The sequence below is a fragment of the Sus scrofa genome, chromosome 16, assembly GCF_000003025.6.
Source record: "Sus scrofa isolate TJ Tabasco breed Duroc chromosome 16, Sscrofa11.1, whole genome shotgun sequence".
NCBI classification, from domain to species: Eukaryota; Metazoa; Chordata; class Mammalia; order Artiodactyla; family Suidae; genus Sus; species Sus scrofa.
Genome location: NC_010458.4, coordinates 52310776 through 52334605, shown reverse-complemented (window position 1 = coordinate 52334605; position 23830 = coordinate 52310776). Strand labels below are relative to the sequence as shown.

Genomic DNA, 23830 nt, shown 5'->3' with positions numbered 1-23830 from the left:
CCAAAGTCAAAATCTATTAAAATGATTTCACAACCACTAATAAGTTACAATCCTTTCCCAACTCTGCACCAAACCACTGGCCTGGGAATTCCCGCTATGGCACAGTGGGTTAACCATCCAGCTTGTCTCCGTGGAAGCACCGGCCCGGCGCAGTTTAAGGACCCAGCATTGTTACAGCTGCAGTGTAGGTCGCAGCTCTGGGCTGGAGTCAATCCCTGCCCGGGGAACTTCCACATGCCATGGGGATGACTGAAAAAGACTGGGGAAAAAAAAAAAAAAAAAAAAAGCATTGGCCTGGAAGATCCAAGTCACCTTTAGAGGTCTAAAAATTCAATGGCCAGAGAGAGGGAGCGAGCTTGTTTTATTTTTTTAAAAAGCTTGTATATTTGTTTAAAAGGCAACTTTCCTAAAAGGTTGTTAATTTTCACAAAGATTAAGAATCTTAATAAGCCTTCTCAATGAATTCAAGACAGATTCAATTTCATCCACCACGGTTTTCCTATGAAGGCTATGTAAGAGTACCTGAATTATTTTTAAAACATTTACACCCAGAGATACGAAGTAGGCAACCCTCAAACACAGCTGGTGGGCATGTCAGCTGAGAATTGTTGTTCTAGAGGGTAACACAACTCTATGGATCAAAAGCCTTTAAACACTGTATCTTTAACCTAGACACTGCAGACTTTTCTAGAATTCTATAAAAAGGTAACGAAGGGCTGGGCAGAGACTAAGCTAAAAGACTCATACCGTGTGTTCTATAATAGCTAAAAGCTGGGGGAATATAAATACCTAACAACAGGGCATATCTAAACAAATATTATTTTGCCATTAGGAACAATAATTTAGACAAATAGGGACGTCACAGACATGCAACAATTTCACAATAAAGGGGAAAAAAAAGGCACTGTTATGAACCATAATTTTTAAAAGCCTGAAAGGCTATATATGAAGAATATAACAATGGTGAACCATGAGAAGAGTTTATTTGCTTCTTTTGGCTTGTTTACTTTTACTCATTTCCTAATAATGCTCTTATATTGTCTCCTAATAAAAAAAAAAAAGAGAGAGAGAGAGAGCTACTGTGTACACAGCTCTTAGGAGTTAGTAATTTGAAAAAAAAAAATGACTTGGCAAATAAATCTATTGCTAAATTTCTCGACACAAAAATACTCTTACCTGATATTTCAGGGGTAAATATTTTACTGCAAGGTTAAATCACCATTAGGGTAGTGTTTCTTATTATGCATAAATCTTACAGTTTCACATGGTAATAATTTTTTTCATGTTACAATAAATGAAAAGAATTTGAAAAAGAGCAATAAAATCTATAAAGCTGACTGCCAAGGTTGTCAAAAGTAATTCACTTTGAAGACACAAACACATCTGAGCTTTCACTGCTTGTGCTGCTTAAAAAGCAGATAAGATTTTTCCATTGATGTATAATTTGGATTAAAACAAGGCAGTTGTTCTTAGGTTCCCAAAAAGGGGGCGAGAGGAGGGCCTGGAAGAAGTAACAGCACAGTTTCCTTTCCACCACAGCCAATGAGAGAAACAGCACTGGTGATCATTACTATTTCATCTCTCACCCACAGGAATCTTGTTTCAGGGCACTTTTAAGTAATATATAAAAGTTGTCCAATTTGTGAAAGTTTACTATGGTCTATAATTCATCTATCAAATTTGCCTGAGGGAGAGAAAACATACGACAGATGTCTCAGATTTTATCACGTGCTGCTTTTACAGAATGGAAAGACACAAACACGTATCAAAACCATAGAAGAAGGACACTTAAGTTGTTGTAGGACCCAGCTACTCTCCTGACCCCATCCATTCCAGAAGCTCCGCCACAGCTGCAGTTGTCTCTGTTCTAGTTTATGTATTTCTCTCCCGTGGGCAGATCAAAGAGGCACTGGGATATGGTCAAAGCAATGCCGAGAAAGAAATGTAGAGCTTAGAAAAGAAAACATTAAGAATGGACAAAACTTAACAAAAGATGTGCAAGACGTCTACTCTAAAAACTGCAAGACGTTGCTGAAGAGAAACTGAAGAAGACCTAAATAATGAAGAGAGACACTGGGTTTATGGACTAGACGAGTGAACATTTATCGGAGTTCCCGTCATGGCGCAGTGGAAGCGAATCCGACTAGGAGCCATGAGGGTGCAAGTTCGATCCCTGACCTCGCTCAGTGGGTTAAGGATCTGGTATTGCCATAAGTTGTGGCGTAGGTTGCAGACGCGGCTCGGATCTGATGTGGCCGGCAGCTGTAGCTCCAATTAGACTCCTAGCCTGGGAACTTCCATGTGCTGCAGGTGCAGCCCTAAAAAGCAAAAAAAAAAAAAAAAAAAGTTAGATATTCCTTGCCTTTTGTTCACTAGGGTGTTACCATATTAGAACCCTCAAACTACATTCACACCTTGTTATTCTGATAAAGCTATGAACCCCTAAAACATTTGTTAAAGATGAAAATTCTCCCCAAGATGATCTTTAGATTCTACAGCTTCCTGATCACAATCCCATAATCTTCACAGAATTTGACAATTTTGTTCAAAAGTGAGTATGAAAACCAAAAGGACCTATAAGAGTCAAAACAATTTTTTTTTACAAAGTTGATTTATTATACAGTGTGGTATTGGCAAAAGGATAGCCGTAGATCACAGAATGGAACAGAGGCCAGAAACAGAACTACAAACAAGTGGTCAACTGATTTTATAACAGAGTGCTATAAAGCAACGGGAAGAGGAAAGTCTTTTAATCTAATAAAGCTGGAACAGCAAGATGTATAAAAAAATAAGAACAATGACATTCTTACCTCATACCACACACAAAAATTAACCCTAAATGGATCAAAGACCTAAATGGAAAAGCTAAGCTTACAAAACTCTTACAGTGATGCTGGTCCAAATATAGTGGTTGCTAGCTATGTGTAGTTATTTAAAGTGAAATTTCAATGAAGTAAAATTAAATCCAATTCAATTCAATCAAATATAATTAAAAATTCAGTTCCTACATCTCACTGGCTCAATTTCAAGAGCTTAATAGCTAAGTATAGCTCATGACAACCAAAGCGGACAAGCTGCTGTAGAAAATGTCAACTATCTAGTGACAGGAAGCAGGTCAGTGTTTGCTAAGGCTGGGGTGGGATCAGGCTTTGATACAAAGAGGACACAAGGGAACTTCTGGGAGTGAGAGATATTCTTATCTGGATTGTGAAGGAAGTCGCAGGGGTGTATACATGTGTAAAAACTTGTCACACAGTTCGCTTTAGATGGGTACCATCTGATTTACAAAAATCATACCTCAATAAAATTCATTTAAAAACAATGGGGGGAGTTCCCTGTGGCTCAGCGTGACAAACCCAACTAGTATCCATGAGGATGCAAACTCGATCCCTGGCCTTGCTCAGTGGATTAAGGATCTGGCATTGCCATCAGCTGTGGTATAGGTTGTAGATGCAGCTTGGATCCCGGGTTGCTACAGTTGTAGTGTAGGCCGGAAGCTGCAGCTCCAATTCGACCCCTAGCCTGGGAACTTCCATCTGCTGTGGGTGCAGCCCTAAAAAGACAAAAAAAATAAAAAACAAAAAAACTCCCCAACAACAATGGGGCTTAGCGAAGGTTGAAAGGGGCAGGCCAGAGGGAGGTATATATGTCAAGATATCTGTCTATCCGTAGGGAATCTATCTAGCACCTGTGCCTGTTTAGACAATTTATTCCAATTTCTTACTGAGCTATCATCTTTATGTTTGCTGATGGTGACTGCAGGAATACCCTGCAGGTTCATGCACGTTTATTTATTTATGGGCAAATTCTTACTGGCCCAGGAGAAAGAGCACAACTTGTACAACAAACCTCAGTGAGTGCTCATGATACACTGTGCACTCTATTAGACACTGGGGCTTCAAAATAAAGGGGGCTCCACAGCTTTGTGGGGAGACCGGCATGCAAACCATTTCGATACCCTATTATATACCCTATTATAAATTAAGGTGGATGAAGTAAAGGGCCGGGGGTGAGCTGGTGGTGTCTACAAAGCACTAACAGCACAAGCGAAGGAGGGCAAGTGGTAGCGGCCTGCACGCCTGAAGTGTGATTAGGGAAATTAAACAGAATTCGGTCTGGCTGGAACACTGGATTTGGGGAAGGGAAGAACGAGGGACTGGAGTGGGGGAGGGAGAGAGGACAGAAGGTTAAGAGCTACAAGTTGAAACTCCTATTAGCCAATCTCAGTAAAGCCCTGTGGCTGAAGACAAGAAGCCAGTGGAGCAGAGTAGAGCAGAGGGGACTAAAATGACCCTAGATGGTAGCAGGATGAAGCGTGGGCGGAAGAGGGACGGGAACAGACCAGAAAGGAACCCAGTTTTCATTTGGGTCCACTCCTCCCTCCTTACATGATTTCTTCCGCTTTTGGGGAAGGGAGGTCGAGGGAGGAAGAGATGCTGGCCTCCTGTAACTCCTCTGTAATTTCCTCTAATTCAGTAAATGTAAAAATGCCACCATGTAAATTTTTCCACTGACCTGTAAAGCATCTATGCAGAGAGAAAGCAGCAAGGGACATGGCCACTATCACAAGAGACAGTATGAACACACTTGAGACCGGGACAGCAACCATATACGTGGCTCACAGGTCACTACTGTGGCTCAGCAGCTATAGCCAGGGAGACAGCCAACCCATTACGGCATTTTTGTCCTTCTGGTTCTACATGGGATCCCACAGTGCTTCCAGAGGCAGTACCCCAGCCAATCACTGCTGATCAAACTGAACTGGCATGAGGAGAAAACGTGTTTGCCATTCCTGATGCAGATTCTTGGTTTATCACTAATAGAAGAGAGGCAAGACCAGAGGCCAGCATACTTGTTCTTAAAGGGCCAGGCTGTATATATCTGGATGTTGCAGGCCATATGGTCTCTGTTGCAACTACTCAACTCTGCCACTGAAGCATGGAGACAGCCACAGACAATACATAAACAGATGAGCATGGCTGTCTTCCAATAAAACTATTTATGAGCACTGGAATTTGAATTTTATATAATTTTCACATATCCGAATAATATTCTTCTTTTCATTTTTCAAAGAATTTAAAAGTGTAAAAAACTGTTCTGAGCGTGCTGTGGTAAGGAAAAAAAGTCAGACAGTGGGTCAAATTCAGTTTCGGGCTGTAGTTTGCCGACCCTTGAATAAGACTAACTTCCTGGAGCAAATCTATTTATTGGGTCTTAGAATCTTCAATACAGATTCTCTGAAAAAATATCAACTTAGTGATCTAGAAACCAGTGTTCCCTATCTTCTCACCAAAAAAGTTTCACAATTCTACACATGGACTTTACATTTTTAACATTCAACGAATAGGAAAACATACAATGATAAAAAGCTACTAAGCACTAAGCAGTGTTCTTACAGAAATATGAATTTTATTAACCAGAGTCTTGACATACATACATCCACGGTAGTACAAATATACACAAACATTATTTATTTAATCTATAAAGTTGAATGTGCAGAGAATTCACAGGCCCCCTTCCTTGCAAAATTCTCGGAGTTGGGAATACTGCTCCAGATGAACAGGGTCATCAGGTCCAAGGACGCAGCCAAGGAAGGCTCCTTATTCTCTAGCGGGACACCCTTAGTCATCAAACCATGCCGTCATCAGTGGTTATAATGTCTCTAAGTCTTTCTGTAACCGGAGCAAAGGACTTTGCTTCTAGGATACCTACTGTATCTAGTGGATGAAGAGTAAGTTTTAGGGGCTTTCGCCCACAAACACCTGTTTTGATTCCTCCTCTAGGGAATGGTGTGTGTGGGGGGAACAGGGGGAGGGGAGGTAATTTTGAGTGTTTGGTTGATGGTGATTTTTTAAGATAGAACCAAAACATAGGAAAGAAAAGAGGAAAAGAAGATCTTTACAGCCAAAAGAGATTCTGCGGGACTTCACTGGTATTAAATGGGTATGACCTGGGAAAACTGTTCCACAAAACATGGCATCTGCCAATACAAAACCCCACAATAAGCAGACCTTATTTTGATGTGATCATAGAGATCCAGACCTGTACTAGAACTCCGCAAAGCTGATGCCTCTAATAAAGACAAACTACCTTGGCTCCTATCCCTGAGATATAGGAACCTAAATCATAAAATGTCCCCAAAGGGTGAATTCAACCAGCAAAATTAAAAGTGGGGGCAAGTACCCACCTGAAACGGGTAAAGTGCAGACTGTTATCTGGAGATGTAAGTGTATGTTCTGGAGGGAGAACGGGTCTCATTCTGGGCACTGGGAGGCACATTTAAGAAATCCCAAATCAAAATTGTGTCATCATGGGAGCTGCTGATGATCTGAAATTCATCAAACTGTAGCCGAAACACACGTCCAGAATGTTCCTGTGAAACATAACAGCTTGATGAATAAAAGCTTTACAAATCCCTCCTATCTCACTATGAGGGTAGCTGGCACAGGCTGAAAAATACAGCTTTATCCAGGCTTCCGAAATGAGTTGCCAGGGCTTTGTCCTTCACCCTAGGAACAAACACATTTCTGCTTTTCCTTCTAGGCTTTTTCGTTCTTTTTTTTAAGGCTTTTTCTTTAACTTTGTAGCCTAGGTCCTGGCCCATTAATGCCTCAAAGAAGAAAAACCATGTGACGGTCTCACAGAGGGTCTTAAAGAGATAAACAGCAATATGTAGTACTTATTCTTGAGGCACTGTAAAAACCAGAACCAGAAGGGTAGTGGTTTTAACATGACCACGCATGTCTATCTCAAACCAAAGCCAACATCAAAATTAATGATGAAATACCAGAAGTATTCCTATTAAAATCAGGAAGAAAACAAGAATGGCCCTGACTAAAGTTCTCCATGTTCTAGTCAATGCAAGAGAAAAAACAGAAAAAAGGTAAAATTACTGAAAATAAGAAAAATCTATCAGTATTTTCAAGCAACTGACTCTTTAAAACTATAACAAAACCAAGCAGACGATTAGAAATAATGAGCTTGGTAATGTTGCTAAAATAAAATTAATACATTAAAAACAAAGTATCCCTATATACCAAGCAATAATCCACAGAATACAGACTGAGGGGAAAGTCCACCCTAACAGGACAGAATGTGCTGCGTTAGGTGTTATAAAATATAACACAACCACAGATACCCATATTCGGAAATCTCCCGAACATGCCGAACGGAAATACCTCCTGCTCTAGGAGGAAACTAGTCCACCTACAAATAGGAAAGCCTGCTTTCACATTTTAAGGTGCATTAATACTCTGTAGGAAAAAGCTCCCAATCCTATGAATGTCAAATGTTCTCTGATTTTGATTGAACAAAACTAAGGGACCCATGCATTTCGCAGAAGGCGTGAGTCACAGAAAGCTTCCAATGACAGGCCCAGGGAGGTCGAGCGGTAGCGGCCAACGGCCACAGGGAAGCACTTCCCATCTCAAGAGATCACATACCACCAGTGTGCGCAGACACAACGTGCTTGCTGGGGCTCGGGGGTCGAGAGCCGCTTGCAAGTCCCAAACTTTGATTTTCCTGGAAAGGAAAACGAGAGCAGGGGGAAGGTTAACATGTGACGTGTTGTGAAGCCTTCCTTGAGAGAAAGGAGTGCATCCGAACTGCCTACTCTTAAGAGCTAAATGGGGAACCTGCTGATGTTTTGACAAGGTATTTTAAGCCAACTGTATTTGATTTTGGAAAAAAATAAGAACCTACACACTCTCAGAATTGCTGGAATTGTGAAGAAATATTATTTTAAGGGAGATAAGAAAACAACTTCATGTTATCTGAACTCAATTCCTGACCTGATAATCTATGTCACCAAATTCATTCATCAGGGGGCTCTCTAGGGCTGACTAGGTGCTGCTGACAGCTAGGGCTCTTTGTGAAATTCCAAGGATACCTTTCTTCAAACTAAGCAAATGCTGAAAGTTAATAATAGGAGTATGAACAGGCCAACGAACCCGTTTGTGAAGTATATATAAGGTCATTGCGAAAGGTTTACAGTTGCCATTTGCTCATTTTAAAAATCACGAGGCTTTTTAAAGAGGATGTGTTCAATTCACCAAAAGGGGAAAAGAAGTTTATCACTGAACTCAAAAAAAAAAAAAAACAAAAAACCAGTCTGGTTTAATTTAGGGCTGGGACAAAGACTAAATTCTTACAGAGCCTAAAAGGCTACTCCCTGCATTTACAATAATGGTAAAAAGTCTAAGCTCAGTTCATCCTTCTGGGCCTGGGCCTGAGTGTCCTCACTTGACCAAATGCTATAATAACACCTGCCACCCCCATTACACAGAAAATACTAGCACAGGACCCGGCACATACAGAGCTGCTTAATATTTTCCCCCTGGATATGGCTGCAGCCGTGCGTTTGAAAATCTCAAACACATACCCATCATACGCTCCACTGACAATCCTCTTGTTATCAAATCGGATGCATCGGACCAATTCTTCATGTCCCTCTAGGACTCTCAAACAGGCACCACATTCAATATCCCATAGCCTTGAATGAAGAACAGATTTCTGTGAATCAACTTCCTATGTGTGATTCACACTATCCATATGTGATTTTTCACTTTCCTGAGTCTTTATTTCTATCTCACTCCCAGTCCACATTATACACATACAAATACAGAGATATATACATATATACACACTCACACACACATTTCTATGTACATTTATATAATTTGTGTGTTTTTTAAGAGCTAACTTGGAAGGAAGGCTTACTTTTCATTATATTTCCTTTTATATAGTTTGAAACTTAAAAAAAAAAATCACATGCATGTCATTATTTAAATAAGACCAACAAACAAGAAATGTCCATTATATTTAGTTCCTAGGCATTCTTGTCATGTCTGAGTTGATGAACCCAAGTAGCCAAATGGTCTAGGAAGGATTTTTCTGGGGGAGATAGGATTGCAGGCTGGAAAGAAGAAAAAGCATGTGGGTGTGTGGGCGGCTAACAGATGCAGCCCAGGGCACGGGGCTTCCACCCCAGGCACTTCTAGCCTGGAGACCAAGAGGCCCACTGAGGTGAGAACGGGTGGATCGGCACGGTGGCCTCCCTCTCCTGATGAGGCTTAGGGACACGCCTTCCTAGATGCAGACTGCACACGAGGGTTGCCTAGGTTACCAGGTTAGAATGGGAGCCTCTCATTAGGTACATGCAGTGTCTGAGAAGTAGAAGCCCATTGACTACATCCGGCTCTTTTAAATTCTAGAATATATTTTTTCTATTATCATCATGCAGAAAGAAATCACAGCAAACTGAGATGCCAAACCACAGTTAGCAAACTAACTCTATAACGACGTTTTCTTGGCCTCTTCCCCCAGCAGTTCCTACCATACATCCAACGAGTATCTGACCACAGCCACCCCCACAAATCTTCTCGGTGTTGGTGACGGTGGGTGGCTTCTCTCACCTACTGTGAACAGAACCACTCAGCACTGACTCCAAAGTGGTTCCCTTCTATAAACTCTATGGCAATACACATTATTATTTTGTAAAATCTCAGAGATTTCAATCAGGAGGTTAAACTGTTTACTGCTGAAATATAAAGTAATACGAAGCATAAAGAAAAGCAACAGAACCAAGATTCAAGTCCTTGGTTGACTTTTATGATAGCCTAAAACTTAAAATGATCAAGAAGATGTTTGGCAGTTATAGCTATATTGTGGTTTGCTTGCTTGCTTTCTCTTTTAAAAAATAATCGTGAACCCAATCCTCATTTTGCTCAAACAGGCAATTTGTTTATAGCAAAGCTACTAGCATATGTTGGGACAGTGGCAAAATTATTTGGAATAATTAAATAAATATTTAAGGAAAGTTCTTAAGACAAAACATGTTTAAGGATAGTTATTTTTATTAGAAAGCAAGGACAGTGAATGTTGGGGAGAAAAAAGGGAGATAAAAATAAATGACCAAACAGGAACTGATGACAGTGCAGGGAGAGATGGAGAAAGCACACTCTCATCTGTTAGGGAGAGTGGCAGGAGCTTATGGGTGAGGCAAAGTAGAGTCAGACTGGAGCATCGTCTGTTGTGAGGCGTTAGAGTATTAAGTGGTCTTGGGTGGGGCTGGGGTTGTAAAACCTTGTGCACTGGAGGAATCTTGAGAGAACACTCAGGGCGTACCCAATTTACCCACTTTAGTATGCAGAGCCAGACGAATTAAGAAGTGACGTGAGGTTTTCTTATCCCAAGTAGCCCCCAAAACTGAGTCTTTTGAACATTAGGCCTGGGAGATGAGCCAATACCATGGCAAAAAGCAGCCCACTCTGTCAGCACACCAGCTTCTACCCACCTTATGGTATTATCTGATGATCCACTAACAACCAGCCGATCCCTGTACTGAAGACAGGCAATGCCTCGCTTGTGCCCATTCAGAGTACGAACAAATTCACAGGTGCTTGTGCTCCAGACCTGTCCAACAAACCAACAATATTTTTAATAGTGAATCCAGAAGAGTCTTCTCACAATACACCTTAAAGAGAAAGAACTAAGAATGACCGAAATACTTTTTTATGAAAAATTACTCTTGTTGGGGAATGGACTGGACAGAATAAAATTTTCTTAGCTGCTGAGTGATAAAACTGGACTGAAATACAGAGGAAAGTTGTGAAGCCTCCAAACCTTGAGAACTTCACAAAGAGAACATCTCCTGGATGGTTCAGACATTCATTTGCCTGGAGGGAAGACTCTGGGCCAGATTTTATGTTTTTATGTCAGCTGACATGTCAAACCCAATGTAACTGATGTGAAAAGGCTTCACCTTTCACATCCTCTGCTTTTCCAGCATAGTTTCTTGAACAGCTCCATCTGTTTTGACACATCACTCCTAATATTATGTATGTGGACTAAATAATCCTTTTGCAAAACTGTCTGCAAGACTTAGATGTCCACAGACACACTTGATACAAGCCAAATAAGGAGACACAGAGCAACCAATGTCCCCTGAATTATTTGATTAGCTGCATTTGTAGCTGAATGGAATGACTACACATTCGGAGGCAAATGGATGCAGGTGGACCCCCACCTCACACTGTATGCAAAAATGTAATTCAACATGGATCAATGACCTGAAACTATAAAACTCTTAGGAAAAAATATAAGGTAAATCTTTGTGACCTTGTATGAGGCAAAGGTTTCTTAGGACGATAAAGCACAAGTTAACAAAAGAGAAAAAAAAATGGATAAACTGGATTTCATCAAAGTTAAAATTATTTGTGTTTCAAAGAACACCAGCAAGGAAGTGAAAACACAACCCACAGGAGGAAAATATTTGAAACTCATTAATCTGATAAGATACATGCAATCAAAATATATAAAGATCTTTTATACATAAAAACACAGGTAATCGAAGTTTCTAAAAGAGCAAAAGACCTAAAGTAGATGTTTCTCAAGGAAGATATAAAAATGGCCAATAAGCACATGAAAAGGTGTTTAACATCATTAGTCATTAAGGAAATGGAAAGCAAAACTGCAGAGACTACCACCAAATACCTGCTACGATGGTTATAAGACGACAGACAGACACACACACACACACAGACACACGCACATACACACACATCTTGGTGAGGATATGGAGAAATACTCTGGGCTGATGTTATGCAACATCTGTGTTGTAATAAGGCCAAACTCTCCTTGATTTCCAGGCATTGGTCTTGTACAAATTGGTGTGAGTGGGTTGTCAGATACAAACCCTAGTTGTTCAGCTTCCAGACCATCCAATCTAAAGTCTGATACTATCTAGTCTGTGATCTGTGGGGGCAGATATTAGAATGCTGGCCAGGGCAGGCCATAAAAAGTAGGGGTTTTGAGCCCACACATTGCTGGTGGGACTGCTAGGTGGTGTAGCCATTGTGGAAGACAGTTTGGCAGTTCCTCAAATTGTTCAACACAGAGCTACCATTCCAAGAAAATTAATGATACGTGTACATCCAAATATTATGCATTGTTTATCATAGACAGAAAGTGCAAACGAGCCCAATGCCCATGAACTGATGGATAAATAAAGTGTGGTATATCCGCACATGGAATCTTTCTTTAGTCATTAAAAGGAATGGAGTATGGATTCATGCTACAAGGTACAGGGAGGAACCTTGAAAACACTACTCTAAATCAAAGTAGCCGGACACCAAAGGCCACATATGACATGATTATAGCTATTTGAAATGCCTAGAATAGGCAAATCCATAGACAGAAAGGTGATTAGTGATTGCCAGGGACCAGGGGGAGAGAATAGGAGCTGACTACTAATGCGTATGATGTTTTTTCAGAGAATGATGAGGATGTTCTGAAACTAGTGTTGGCTACACAGCACTGTGAATACGTTAAAGCTCTGCACTGCAGGCTTTAAGATGGTAAATCTTATGGTACGGCAATCATTTAATAAGTAAATAAATAAATAAATAAATTTATTTTGCCTTCTTGGGTGTGGGGAGAAGTTCCCAGGCTAGGGGTCTAATCGGAGCTGTAGCTGCCAGCCTAGGCCACAACCACAGCAACATGGGATCCGAGCGGTGTCTGTGACCTACACCACAGCTCACAGCAGTGCCATGATCCTTAACCCACTGAGCAAGGCCAGGGATTGAACCCACATCCTCATGGTTACTAGTCCGATTTGTTTCCACTGAGCCACGATGAGATTCCCGGAAAGAGAAATTTTTTAAGGTTAAGATTGGTATTGGAAGCAGCACTGGATTTACTGGATCACCCCAGACTACAACTGCTTGTCACATGCCTGCCTGACACCACGTGTTGAGCTGCTCGAAGGCAGGGACAGGTATTGTCCATCACCGTAGCTCCAGTATCCAGCCCAGGGTCAAAATCAGGTGAGCAAATCAAATTTCAACTCTGCTACTAACTAGCTTTGTGGTCTCCAGCACAGTTCTTCATTCTCTGAGCACATCTGTAAATGTGGCTCAACAGAGTGCTGGGAGGATGGCGAGGCAGGAATGGGAAGCTTCTGGCACAGGGCACGTGTCCCATAGGTTATCAACAATGTCCTTTCATAAAACAGAGGACTGCTCTCTGTCCTGGCCTCGTGACCCTTTCTTCCTACCTTGCCTGTGACTCTAGAAGCGTAAGGAATGAGCATGCCTTGAGGTCTCATAAGCACAAATGGAGGAGGATCAAGGTATTGCCAGATGCGAGGTTGGCCTAGCCACCTCTGCTTTCTCTATATTCTAAAAGGGTGGGAACAAGCAGAGTTATGGCTGCAGACACACTTACTTTGATGGTCCTGTCACCAGAGGCAGATACTATGTACTTATCGTCAAAGTCTACTACGTTGACAGCAGCACGGTGGCCAACCAGGACACGGCGTAAAGTGATATCAGTGGCAGAAGCCATGTCCCACACTGCGATGGAGCGGTCCTTAGAACAGGTCACCATCAGTCCATTGCTGAAGCGTAAGTGCAGTACAGCCTCGTTGTGGTGGATCAACGTGTTCAGAACTTCGCCCGTGTTCACATCCCAGACTCTGGAGGAGAAGAGCAGAGCACAATGCTTAATTATCTAGACAACCAGGAAAAGATTCCTGAGTCTGTGCTCTGGGCCCACTCTTAGTAGTAGGCTGGCGAGGTGTAAATGTCACACATACTTGGTGATTGGGACCTGACACCATGCTTACAAGGAGCCCCAGAAGCAATTTCTCTATTGGCAAAGAAATGTTGAGATGGTTTCAAAACGGAAGGCCTGTTCTGGCTCTGCCGGGTTTAGGTTTTAATAGCCAGGTGTTCAGCAAAACGTGTTTGTTCACAGGCTTGTGCTGATGGCAAAAAATAATTCAGGTGAGTGGGCTCTGCAGTGACTTTGAGATGATAGAGAAGAAGGCTTGATGGCTGGGCTCCAAGCTTAAGGTTCTTTTTGACCTCGGACCGGCTTTTGCGTCGATTATTCATCCACGGCCGCCGGGAGACGACAAGTCATGATGTCTCAGCAATCGCCACACCCATCTGCTGCCCGATGCTTTATGGACAAAGCCAGTGACCTCAACTGCAGGGTTCTTAGGGGCATCTCTTTCACGTCATCACCTTTTTGTAGCCCCATCTCCTAAGGGAACACGTCTGTCCAGAGCAGAGGAGGAAAGACTCAGGCTTCTAAGGCCAAGACCTGATCTTTGGCGGCGGCAGCAGCCTGGAAGCACTGAGTCAGGGAAAGGATACCAGGCATGCTGGTGACTATTTCAATCTCTTAGGTGTGCCTCTCAAACAACCCTCTTCAAGTCTCTGACTCACACCCTAGAGGAGGCATTTCCTTTCCCTCCACATGACATGCCTTCCTCCAGCTACCAGCAGTCCAGCTGAGGCTTTGCTGTGTTCTGATGAACTCACTACTACACCCAAATCCGATGCCATCTGCTGTGGAAAAACGTCCCTGTCCCGGTGGTTTGGGAGGGGATCTCAACAACGTTTTTCCTGACCAGCAGTCACTGCTTCCCTCCTACTACAGACCATTGTCACCACCACCTTCACCGCTCGGCCCCCGGGGCGGCAGCTGAAAACTAATGCCTCCCTTACTGGAAAAGCTATGCAATATCAAGATAATCTTGAATGACATAAATTCGAGGTTCAAAATTAGCTAACTATGTGAGCAAATTACTTAGCCTCTCTGGTCTCAGTTTCCCAATGCTACCTCTATAAAAAGAAGATATGATTTCCCTACTTAGAAAGACTGATGTGAGAGTTCCACAAGGGAACCTTATACCAAACATCTGGCACATTACCTATGGCCCTCAAAGGGCTCTGCGATTGCCTCCAATTCTTTCAGCATTTGTCTGTTACCGCCCACCATACTCAGAACACCTGCCGCCTTCCTCTCCCCTCTGGAGCGTGATCTCCCAGGAGAAAGCCAGCCTAATACTAATACTAATAAAAAAAAGATTAAAAGTAAAATGCTAATACTAGGTAATGTTCTTTTTTACAGGAAAGCATGTTGCCATCTCTATACTGTATGGCAACAGGAGCAGGACCTAGGTAATAAAACTCCGCTTTCCTGCCTACTCTGCTCAAATGCGCCTACACCAAAAGCAGTTCTGAAACACAAAGTATGTGTCTACTTTATCTCAGAAGGTGTGAATCTGTCTCCTCCTGGAAGGCACCCAAGTTTAGATCAGTGAAGCCAAGTCACTCACCTCACTGTAGAGTCTGAAGAGCCAGTCACAATGACACGTTCATCATACTGGAGACAAAGGACAGAGCCAGTGTGTCCTGTTAACACTTTCAAACATTCCAAGCTGGTTTTATCCCAAATCTGTTGAGACAAGATCAACCACAAACAGTGGTTTAATATCTCATATTCTGATATATATTTCTGTCTTACCTTATATTCCGAATCACAAACGAAGCAAACCCCTGTTATAGTAAATAAGAGCAATAAACATCAAATGGGAGGTCAGTGAAAAGGGGGGAAGAGGCAACACTGAATAACTTCCAGAAGAGAGGCCCATTTTGGTTTACTTTGTCCCTGTAACTACTGCGCCCACTACACTGAACAGCCTTATAAAGAGAATGTTTTATATAAACTCTGACAAGAGTTGGCTCACCAGCTGGAAACAATGTGACCGTATCTATTAGGAGCCTTTAAAATGCACACCCCTTAACCCATTACGTTTGTTTACAAAAATTTTTGAACATCTTCAGCAGCTCAGAAAAATTTCACAGTAAATTCTGGGGAGTTTTTACATGAGAAAATATACTGTTGTATACAGTTACATTTTTTAAAAAGTCAGAATAACATGGTGGAAGATAATAGGAGAAAAAAAACATACTATACATATCACTGGGTCACTGTGCTATGCAGCAGAAACTGACAGAATACTGTAAATTAACTATAATAGACATATGTTAAAAGTCAGAATAAAAGTTACCTATATAGTGATATAAACACTATGTATATGAGAAAAAAAAAGATTAAAAGTAAAATGCTAGTAGTTGGCTTTGTGCTCTGAGTGCTGTTTTTCTCCCTTCTTTTGATCTTTCCAGTGTTTTCCAAGTTTTCAATATTGTTCACATATAATGGGGGTGTGTGAAGTGAGTTTTTTCCAAAGATTGTTAAAAATAGATTCTGTGGACCTATTTCTTCCTTTGTAAAATAATGCTATCATAATTTGCAGTGTCCCTAAAGTTTACTAAAAATGGCCAAGATATTATATGCACTATAGACAGTTAAGGGTCTTTGTATAATAGCAAGGCTGGTTTCTAATTTCTGATCTAACAGAACGACAGCTATTTTGAAAGCATGATTAGTTGATCAAAGACTGGTGCAGCATGAAGTACAAAATGTTTCCAATCGTTGATCTAGATGAGCTCTCTAAGTGTATTTCTGCTCCACTAGTCCATGTCTTATAAGTTAAGAATAGGCCTAATTCAGGCATGAATGTGCCTCTATTAAGAGAATTCTTCGGAAACACATCCGGCATAAGTGAAACGCAAGCCCATAGCTAGTCTATGTTTTGACAAGGTCCTTATAAACCATCTTTATCTATTTCTTAAAGGAGAACTGACAAAATTAAAGAGCAACATTCATCCCTCTTTCTAGAGAACATCTGTGGTCACGGGTTAGAACTATCACTAAGTATTACACAGGAAGAGTTCTGTGGTCAAATGTGTTTCGAAAGGTGGAAAACTGGGTGTCTCTGCTGCAGGCCTTCTCAAAGCCTTTATATGATCCTGTATCCAGGGAATTTCTAAGAAAGGGATACAGCATGCAGTGTTTCCTAAATTTCTTTGAAGGGAATTATTCTTCAAAGTCATAGTCTTTAGATTCATACCCACAGAATACCTTTTGGGAGACATTATCATACATGTAAGAAACAACAAAACAGTTCCATTATATTCTATAATGCAGAATGATTTTTTTTTTTTTTGGACCTAGTTATTGGAATTACTAAAATTCCACTATTTTATATGATAAAAATAAATAAAAATACCCTTTAACTCATCCAAAGTAAGAAATATAGAAAACAGGGCCAGGGTAGAAAAAGCCCACTACAACCTATCTTCCAAGTTGATTTTAACCAAAAAACTCTAGACGAAATACAGAAACAACTAGCTGAGGACCAGCTGAGGACTGTGAAAAGTGTTGGGGCAGGGCACGGGGAGAAAGCAGGTTCGCTACAGCAAGGGGCACACGTTTGGAGACATGATCCACATGGGTGCGTTTACCATGCTTTCTTATGCCTTTTGTGGTTCTGAACCAAAGGCGGGTCCACGCCAGTGAAACAGCACAGCCAGCTGAAATGTGAGAAACCAGTCTTTCTGGAGAGAAAGGCTAGAAAAGGGATCCTTGGGGGCCAAAGAATGTGTGAAAGACCCTATTTATTTTTCTCTTTTCTCACATGGCTTTGATCCAAGGACAAGCGCAGTCATGGAGCTGCACTGTAGCACAGTGGCACAGACGACTAAAATTCCAGGAGTCACCCCATGTTCCTAGCCAAAGGAAAAGGAAGAGAGGATCTTTGTGGGCTGTGGACACCCAGAGAAATCCAAAAGGGGAAAGAAGAAGGAGAGAAAGAAGGAGAGAAAGAAAGAATGAAAGAGAAAAAGAAAGAGAGAGAGAAAGAAAAGGCTCTTATAATTCTACATGAGAACCCACACAACACATGACTTGGGCTTACCCTTAAGCAGCACATGCAAAGGACAGACTGAACCAGCAAAGCAGAGGCTGTAAAAAGTGACCTGATATTTAAATCACTGCTGAAGTCTCAGACTAGACTCTTGAGTAGTAGAAACCCATGACAGACCCAAAGCAGCCTGGCAAAGACTTTGAAAAGCATAAAAAAAACTGGAATCAACCCTCCTAATCAGGTGCGACACCCACATAAAGAAATACTCACCCACACATATTCTCCAGAGGACTGTAACAGGATGCATAGTCTTTACAATGTAATATCAACAATGGCCAAGATACAATCCAAAATTACTTGACATTCAAAAGCCAAGAAAAGTGATCAATTCTCAGAAAACAGACAATCAACATATGACAAGCTAAAGATTACCCAAATGTTGTCAAGGTCAAAGACTTTAAAGCAGTTATTGTAACTATGCTCCATGAAGTAAAGATGAACATGCTTGATGTGAAAGACAAGAGAGAAGTTCTCAGCAGAAAAACAGAAACTATGATAGCTGAAAACTTAAAATTCACTCAATAGGGAAAAATAGCAGAATAGAAATGAAAAATTCAGTCACCTTGAAGACAGACCAATAGAGACTATCCAGAAAAGAGAGGGGAAAAAAGACTGGAAAAGAGACAATATCATAAAAAATCTATTATTTATGTAATTAATAAGACTCTCAGGAGAGGAAAAAAATTGGTGCAGAAAAAAATAATGGCCAAAACTTCTGAAACTTGAGGAGTGAAAGACATAAATTTACAGATTCAAAAAGCTCACTGAGTGAGGAGGTCTCACTGTGATGATGGGATCTGCGATGTCACCACAGTGCCAGAACACAGGTTCGATCCCCGCTCAGCACAGTGGTTAAAGGAGCCAGCATTGCCCCAGCTGTGGTGTAAGTCACAGCTGTGGCTCAGGTCTGATCCCTGGCATAGGAACTCCATATGCTGAGGGGTGCCCCCCCAAAAAAAGCTCAGTGAAACACTTATTAAACATGACATCAAAAGTATAAGCCATAAAAGAAAACACTGGCAAACTAGACTTCATCAAAATTAAAATATGTCCTACTTAAGATAGTAAGAAAATGAAGAGAAGTCACAGACTGGAAGAAAATATTTGCTAAGCATATCTGAAAGAGACTTGTATCCATAATATATCAAGAACTCTCAAAACTCAATATGAAAACAAATAACCCATTTAAAAACTGGACAAAAGATCTGAATAGAAACTTCACCAAGAAATAAATGGCAAAGAAGCATATGAAAAGGTGTTCATTATCCCTGGTCACTGGAAAAATGCAACTTTCAACAAAATGAGATATGTCTACATACCTATTCAAATGGGTAATATCCAAAAAACCCAAAACAAAACTAGTTCTGAGACTCCCAAGGGCTGACAAGGATGCCGAACAAAAGAAACTCTCATGCACTGTTGATGGGAATGTAAAATGGTATATATGGCTGCTTTAAACAAACAACTTGGCAGTTTCTTAAGAGGTTAAACATATATACTTACCATATGAGCTAGCAATCCGCTCTTAGATTTTTATCCAAGAGAACTGAAAACTTATATTCTCAAAAAAAAAAAAAAAAAAAAAGTGCATGCATATATTTACAGTGCCTTTATTCAATGATTGTGAAAAACTGGATCCAGGAATGTCCTTCAATAGGTAAATGATAACAACACTGTGGTATAACCATAAAGTGGAACACTACTGGGCAGTAAAAAGGAATCAACTATTACTAAATGCAGCAATGTAAAAGGATCTCAAGTGTGCAATGCTAAGTATAAAAAGCCAGACTCGAAAGGCTACAAACTGAGTCCATTTACAGGGCAGTCTCAAAAAGGCAAGGTTACAGGGTCAGAAAAAAAGATCAGTGGTTGTCAGGGCCTAGGGGGAAAAATGGATAAACGCAAAGGAGCCGGACAAAGGAATCTAGGGGATGATGGAACAGTTCTGGATCTTGATTATTGTTATGATGACATAATTTTTTGTGCTGGGCAAAACTCACAGAACTTTTCACTAAAAAGAGTGAACTGTTCTATAGGTAAATTGTATCTAAAAGTTAAAATCTCCACTGTCTTCTGAAATACAAGAAAAAAAGCTACAAACAATATGAAACAAAATCTGTTAGACAAGTTCCCTCGTTAGCTGGCAGGTTAAGGATCTGGCATTGTCACTGCTGTGGCTCTGGTTACAGCTGTGGTGCAGGTTCAGTTCCTGGCCCAGGAACTTCTGCATGCCACAGGTGCAGCAAAAAAACAAAAAAAAAAAACACCCCCACACAAACTGTTAGAGCCGTCGAACATTAAACACAGAAATGATTCAGTTCCTCTACTACTGAAAAGTTGTGGTGCAGTGGAAACGAATCCGACTGGTAACCGTGAGGATGCGGCCTTGCTCAGTGAGTTAAGGATCAGGTGTTGTCATGAGCTGTGTTGTAGGTCGCAGATGCGGCTCAGATCCTGCGTGGCTGTGGCTGTGGTCTAGGCCGGCAGAGGTAGTTCCAATTCGACCCCTAGCCTGGGAATTTCCATGTGCCACAAGTGCGGCCCTAAAAAGCAAATGCATATATTTATATAGATGTATAAATTGCTCTATCATTCTTTTGTGTTATCAACTGAGCCTTTCACAGACACCATAAAAGTAGTAACTTTGATTTATATGCCAGTTTAGCAATGCTTCCACCAGCTAGCAAAGTAATCAAGAGCCTTGTGACACTGAGATGGTTTCTATTTGCACTTACATACAGAATAAAGAACGTGAACGTGCTCAGAGAAGGATACGAAATGAGACCATCCCGGGGCCTAACGCGAGTAGAGGGAAATGCTCTGGCTCTGGTTCTTTAGAACCACACAGAGAGCTGCCAAGATTGAGCAGAACAGATTAAAAAGAGCCACCCAAGAGGGAATGGGGAGACTGTTACATCTAGTATCTAACATGTAACCACAATTCTAAAAATAATATATACAAAATGCAGTCACTCACCTTAATAGAATTATCTCGTAGGCCACTGATAATTTTTTCATCATCATACTGTAAACAGTAGACACCTTTACTATTTTCAGAGCGGCACTGAATCCTCTGCAAGTTGTGTCGTCCACACCGCCAGTTAGATTCTATAGTCTAAGGAAAAAAGGAGGCAAGAGATGAGTTTTTGTGAATCAACCATTCTCTTAGGGTTCAGAGTCTGGCGTTACTTCCAGAAACAGCATACCACTGATACTCCATCTTGGTTTGCATAACTGTCTGTGGACAGGAATCACACTCTTTTCCAAGTAAGACATTAGCCCAGCGATGTTTTTCCTCAAACGCTCCCTGCCCGTCTGGCAACTATCACAGGATTTCCAATGAGTTTGGGCTGGGTTTGAAAAAAATGGCCTAGACAGAATTCAATATGCTTAAAGAATGCCATTTGCACCCAAAACACACAAATAAATAGTAACTCATTGGGTCACTCTCTAATGCCAATTAAAACATTTGGCAGCAGATCACCACTAATGTTAAGCATATAACAATCTGTGTATCCATCCAAAGCACTGACTGTCCTGATCATTGAGAAAAGATATTGACAACTACTATGTGCCAACCATTATTGAAAGAATTTGTCATCCATTTTTAATCTTCGACCAGACTGAGGCTCTTTTAGAATAAGAATGGCACACTTCAGCCCTGGGTTCTCATTCTTTCATCATTCATGTGATGCTTACTGAGATGCCAGTGTACTTCAGGGCCTGACCGCTTTAGGCACTGGGGATGCAAAGATGCATGGGAAGCGTACTGCTTGCAAAGGTTGCAACTGCAATACCCAGGCACACATGTTTATTTGGTTAATTGAGTCACACGATAACTTTGACAGGAAGTTCTTATTACTTCCCTTTTACAAACAAGGCAACAGTTTAATTTGCCTGAGGTTACAAAACTAGTTAACCGGATGCGTTGGAAATGACACCCAGTTCTTCCTGACTCTGAGCCCATGTTTTTCCCACTAAAATACGCAGCATCTACTAACAAAGTATAGTCCTAACTATGGAGGTTAGTGAACACGGGACATAAAGAGATCGATACCAACTCCAGAGAAGCTATCAGTGCCAAGGGAGTGATTAAAAACCCTGAGTGCTGCAGCACTTAAGGACTCTTAAGCAACGCTGTGGCCTGAGACCAGTGAGCAAAGTTCAAAGTTCAAAGTGGGTGATGCCCAGAGCACTGGAAGACCTAACCCAGTAGTGGATATAAGGGATTCTCAGGAACAAAAGATAACAATGCGTCCACGATGAACAACCAAAGTATAAATTCCTGATCCTTGAAATTAGGGGACATAGGGACTGCAACAACTGGCAACACCTGAGCTCAGGATCTAGTTCAAAAGCTATTATCTGAGTAGCAAAAGTTTAATTAGTTGCTTGGTAGAGAAAGGAGATAACTCATCTTTATTCATAATAACCACTTTAATTATTGGTTCTGCTGACATCTAACGAATTACGTCCTCTTATTTTGAGGGCAGTACCCTTCCATACACTGCAAAATGTTACAGTTCACTAAATGTTATGTTCCAGGTACTATGCTTCCTTAACACTCTGCTATGTGTTTTATATATTTTACAGTTAATCATCACAACTCTGAAGCCAAAATTGTCCTCCTTTTATATAAAAAGAAACGGAGGGTTGGAGACACTGATCCACACATACTTAGAAAGGAAAATGTGGAGTTTCCATTGTGACTCAGTGGGTTAAGGACCTAACACTGTTTCTGTGAAGATGCAGGTTCGACCCCTAGGCTTGCTCAGGGGGTTGAGGACCCAGCATTGCTGCAAGTGGTGCCACAGGTCTGAGCTGCAGCTCTTATCTGACCCCCAGCCTGGAAACTTCCATTTGCCGCCAGTACGGCCATAAAAAGAAGAGGGGGAAAAAGAAGGGAACATATTTCCTCATTCGTGTACTCAGCACAGGAGCCTGGAAATATAAGCCCTGCCCTCAAAAAGCTCCCACACACAGCCTGAGAGACAGCAGGATCACATGTTTCCAACACCCAGGGGGTGCAAAGAGGTGCCACGGCAGACTTCTCACTCATCTGTCCTTCTGCTACCAAGCCAGAGCTTCTTGGTCAGCAGCATCATCTCTAGTGAGTTTGAAAAGGCTCGTACACAAAACCACGTATTAAAAACAACAAAATCCAAACTCACAAAAACAAAAATGCACCCTACTGTGGCTCCCACTATCAAGGTAGACAACAGGAGTTCCCTTCTGGCTCAGTGGGTTAAGGTTTTTGTGTTGTCACCACTGTGGCTCAAGTTGGATCCGTGGCCCGGGAGCTTGTGCATGCTGTGCATACAGCCAAAAAAGGAAGGAAAAAAAAAAAGTAGACAACAGATCTGTCTGTATAAGCAACTTTTAAAAAAGGGATCCAGAATATAAAGAATTTCTTAAATTGAACTCAATGTTTGGAATCATTTAGCAAAATCATGTATTTTTAGACAGAGACTGAGCCACCTCGGCATGCTAAGCATACCACGAAAATGCCGACTTACAGGCAGACCTACTGGTAACAAGTCTTATTCACGGCCAGTGACGCTTGGCAGTGGTTACCAATGTTCAGGCTATACCCTGGGGGCCCAGAGGGTTGCTTCTGAATGTGACTACATATAAACCCAGAGTATTACAAAGATGAATACATATCTATGCATCAGGTGTTATTTTTAAAATTCATATAGCTGTCCTTAGTTTCACAACATACACAATTGCTTTAAAATATTATTATTGAATCAGTTAAGTAGCTTTGTCCTTTGTATATTTCAATGACTAGAAAAAGTACGTTTACTATCTAGGGGGAGTTTGAAATTTTTTTAACTTAAAAAGAGGGGGTAGAGGAGGCGTTCCCGTCGTGGTGCAGCAGAAATGAATCCAACTAGGAACCATGAGGTTGCAGGTTTGATCCCAGGCCTCACTCAGTGGGTTAAGAATCTGGCATTGACACGAGCTGTGGTGTAAGTTGCAGCCACGGCTCGGATCCCTTGTTGCTGTGGCTGTGGCGTAGGCCGGCAACTGTAGCTCTGATTTGACCCCAGCCTGGGAACTTTCACATGCCGCAGGCGCAGCCCTGAAAAAAAAGGGAGGGGGTGGAGGAACTTCCATACCCAAACGAATTTCCTACATGCTCTCCCACTACTCTAAAATGTTTTCTAGAACCAAATGACTTGGTTATAATCTGTTACTGTACCT

The 23830-nt window shown here is 41.4% G+C and overlaps 1 protein-coding gene across 7 annotated transcripts in view; it reads right to left on the bottom strand.

The window, feature by feature from the left end:
• Positions 1–23830, bottom strand: part of FBXW11 (F-box and WD repeat domain containing 11) — a 125493-nt gene that overhangs the window by 3288 nt on the left and 98375 nt on the right. For all 7 annotated transcript variants that reach the window (XM_021077115.1, XM_021077117.1, XM_021077118.1 and 4 more), the window contains 7 exons: positions 20601–20738; positions 15131–15249; positions 13228–13477; positions 10295–10413; positions 8381–8491; positions 7443–7521; positions 6188–6373 (listed from right to left, as the gene is read on the bottom strand). In XM_021077115.1, the coding sequence (XP_020932774.1) occupies positions 6212–6373; positions 7443–7521; positions 8381–8491; positions 10295–10413; positions 13228–13477; positions 15131–15249; positions 20601–20738 (978 nt within the window). In that variant the 3' untranslated portion in view covers positions 6188–6211. The remainder of the gene's footprint in view (positions 1–6187; positions 6374–7442; positions 7522–8380; positions 8492–10294; positions 10414–13227; positions 13478–15130; positions 15250–20600; positions 20739–23830) is intronic.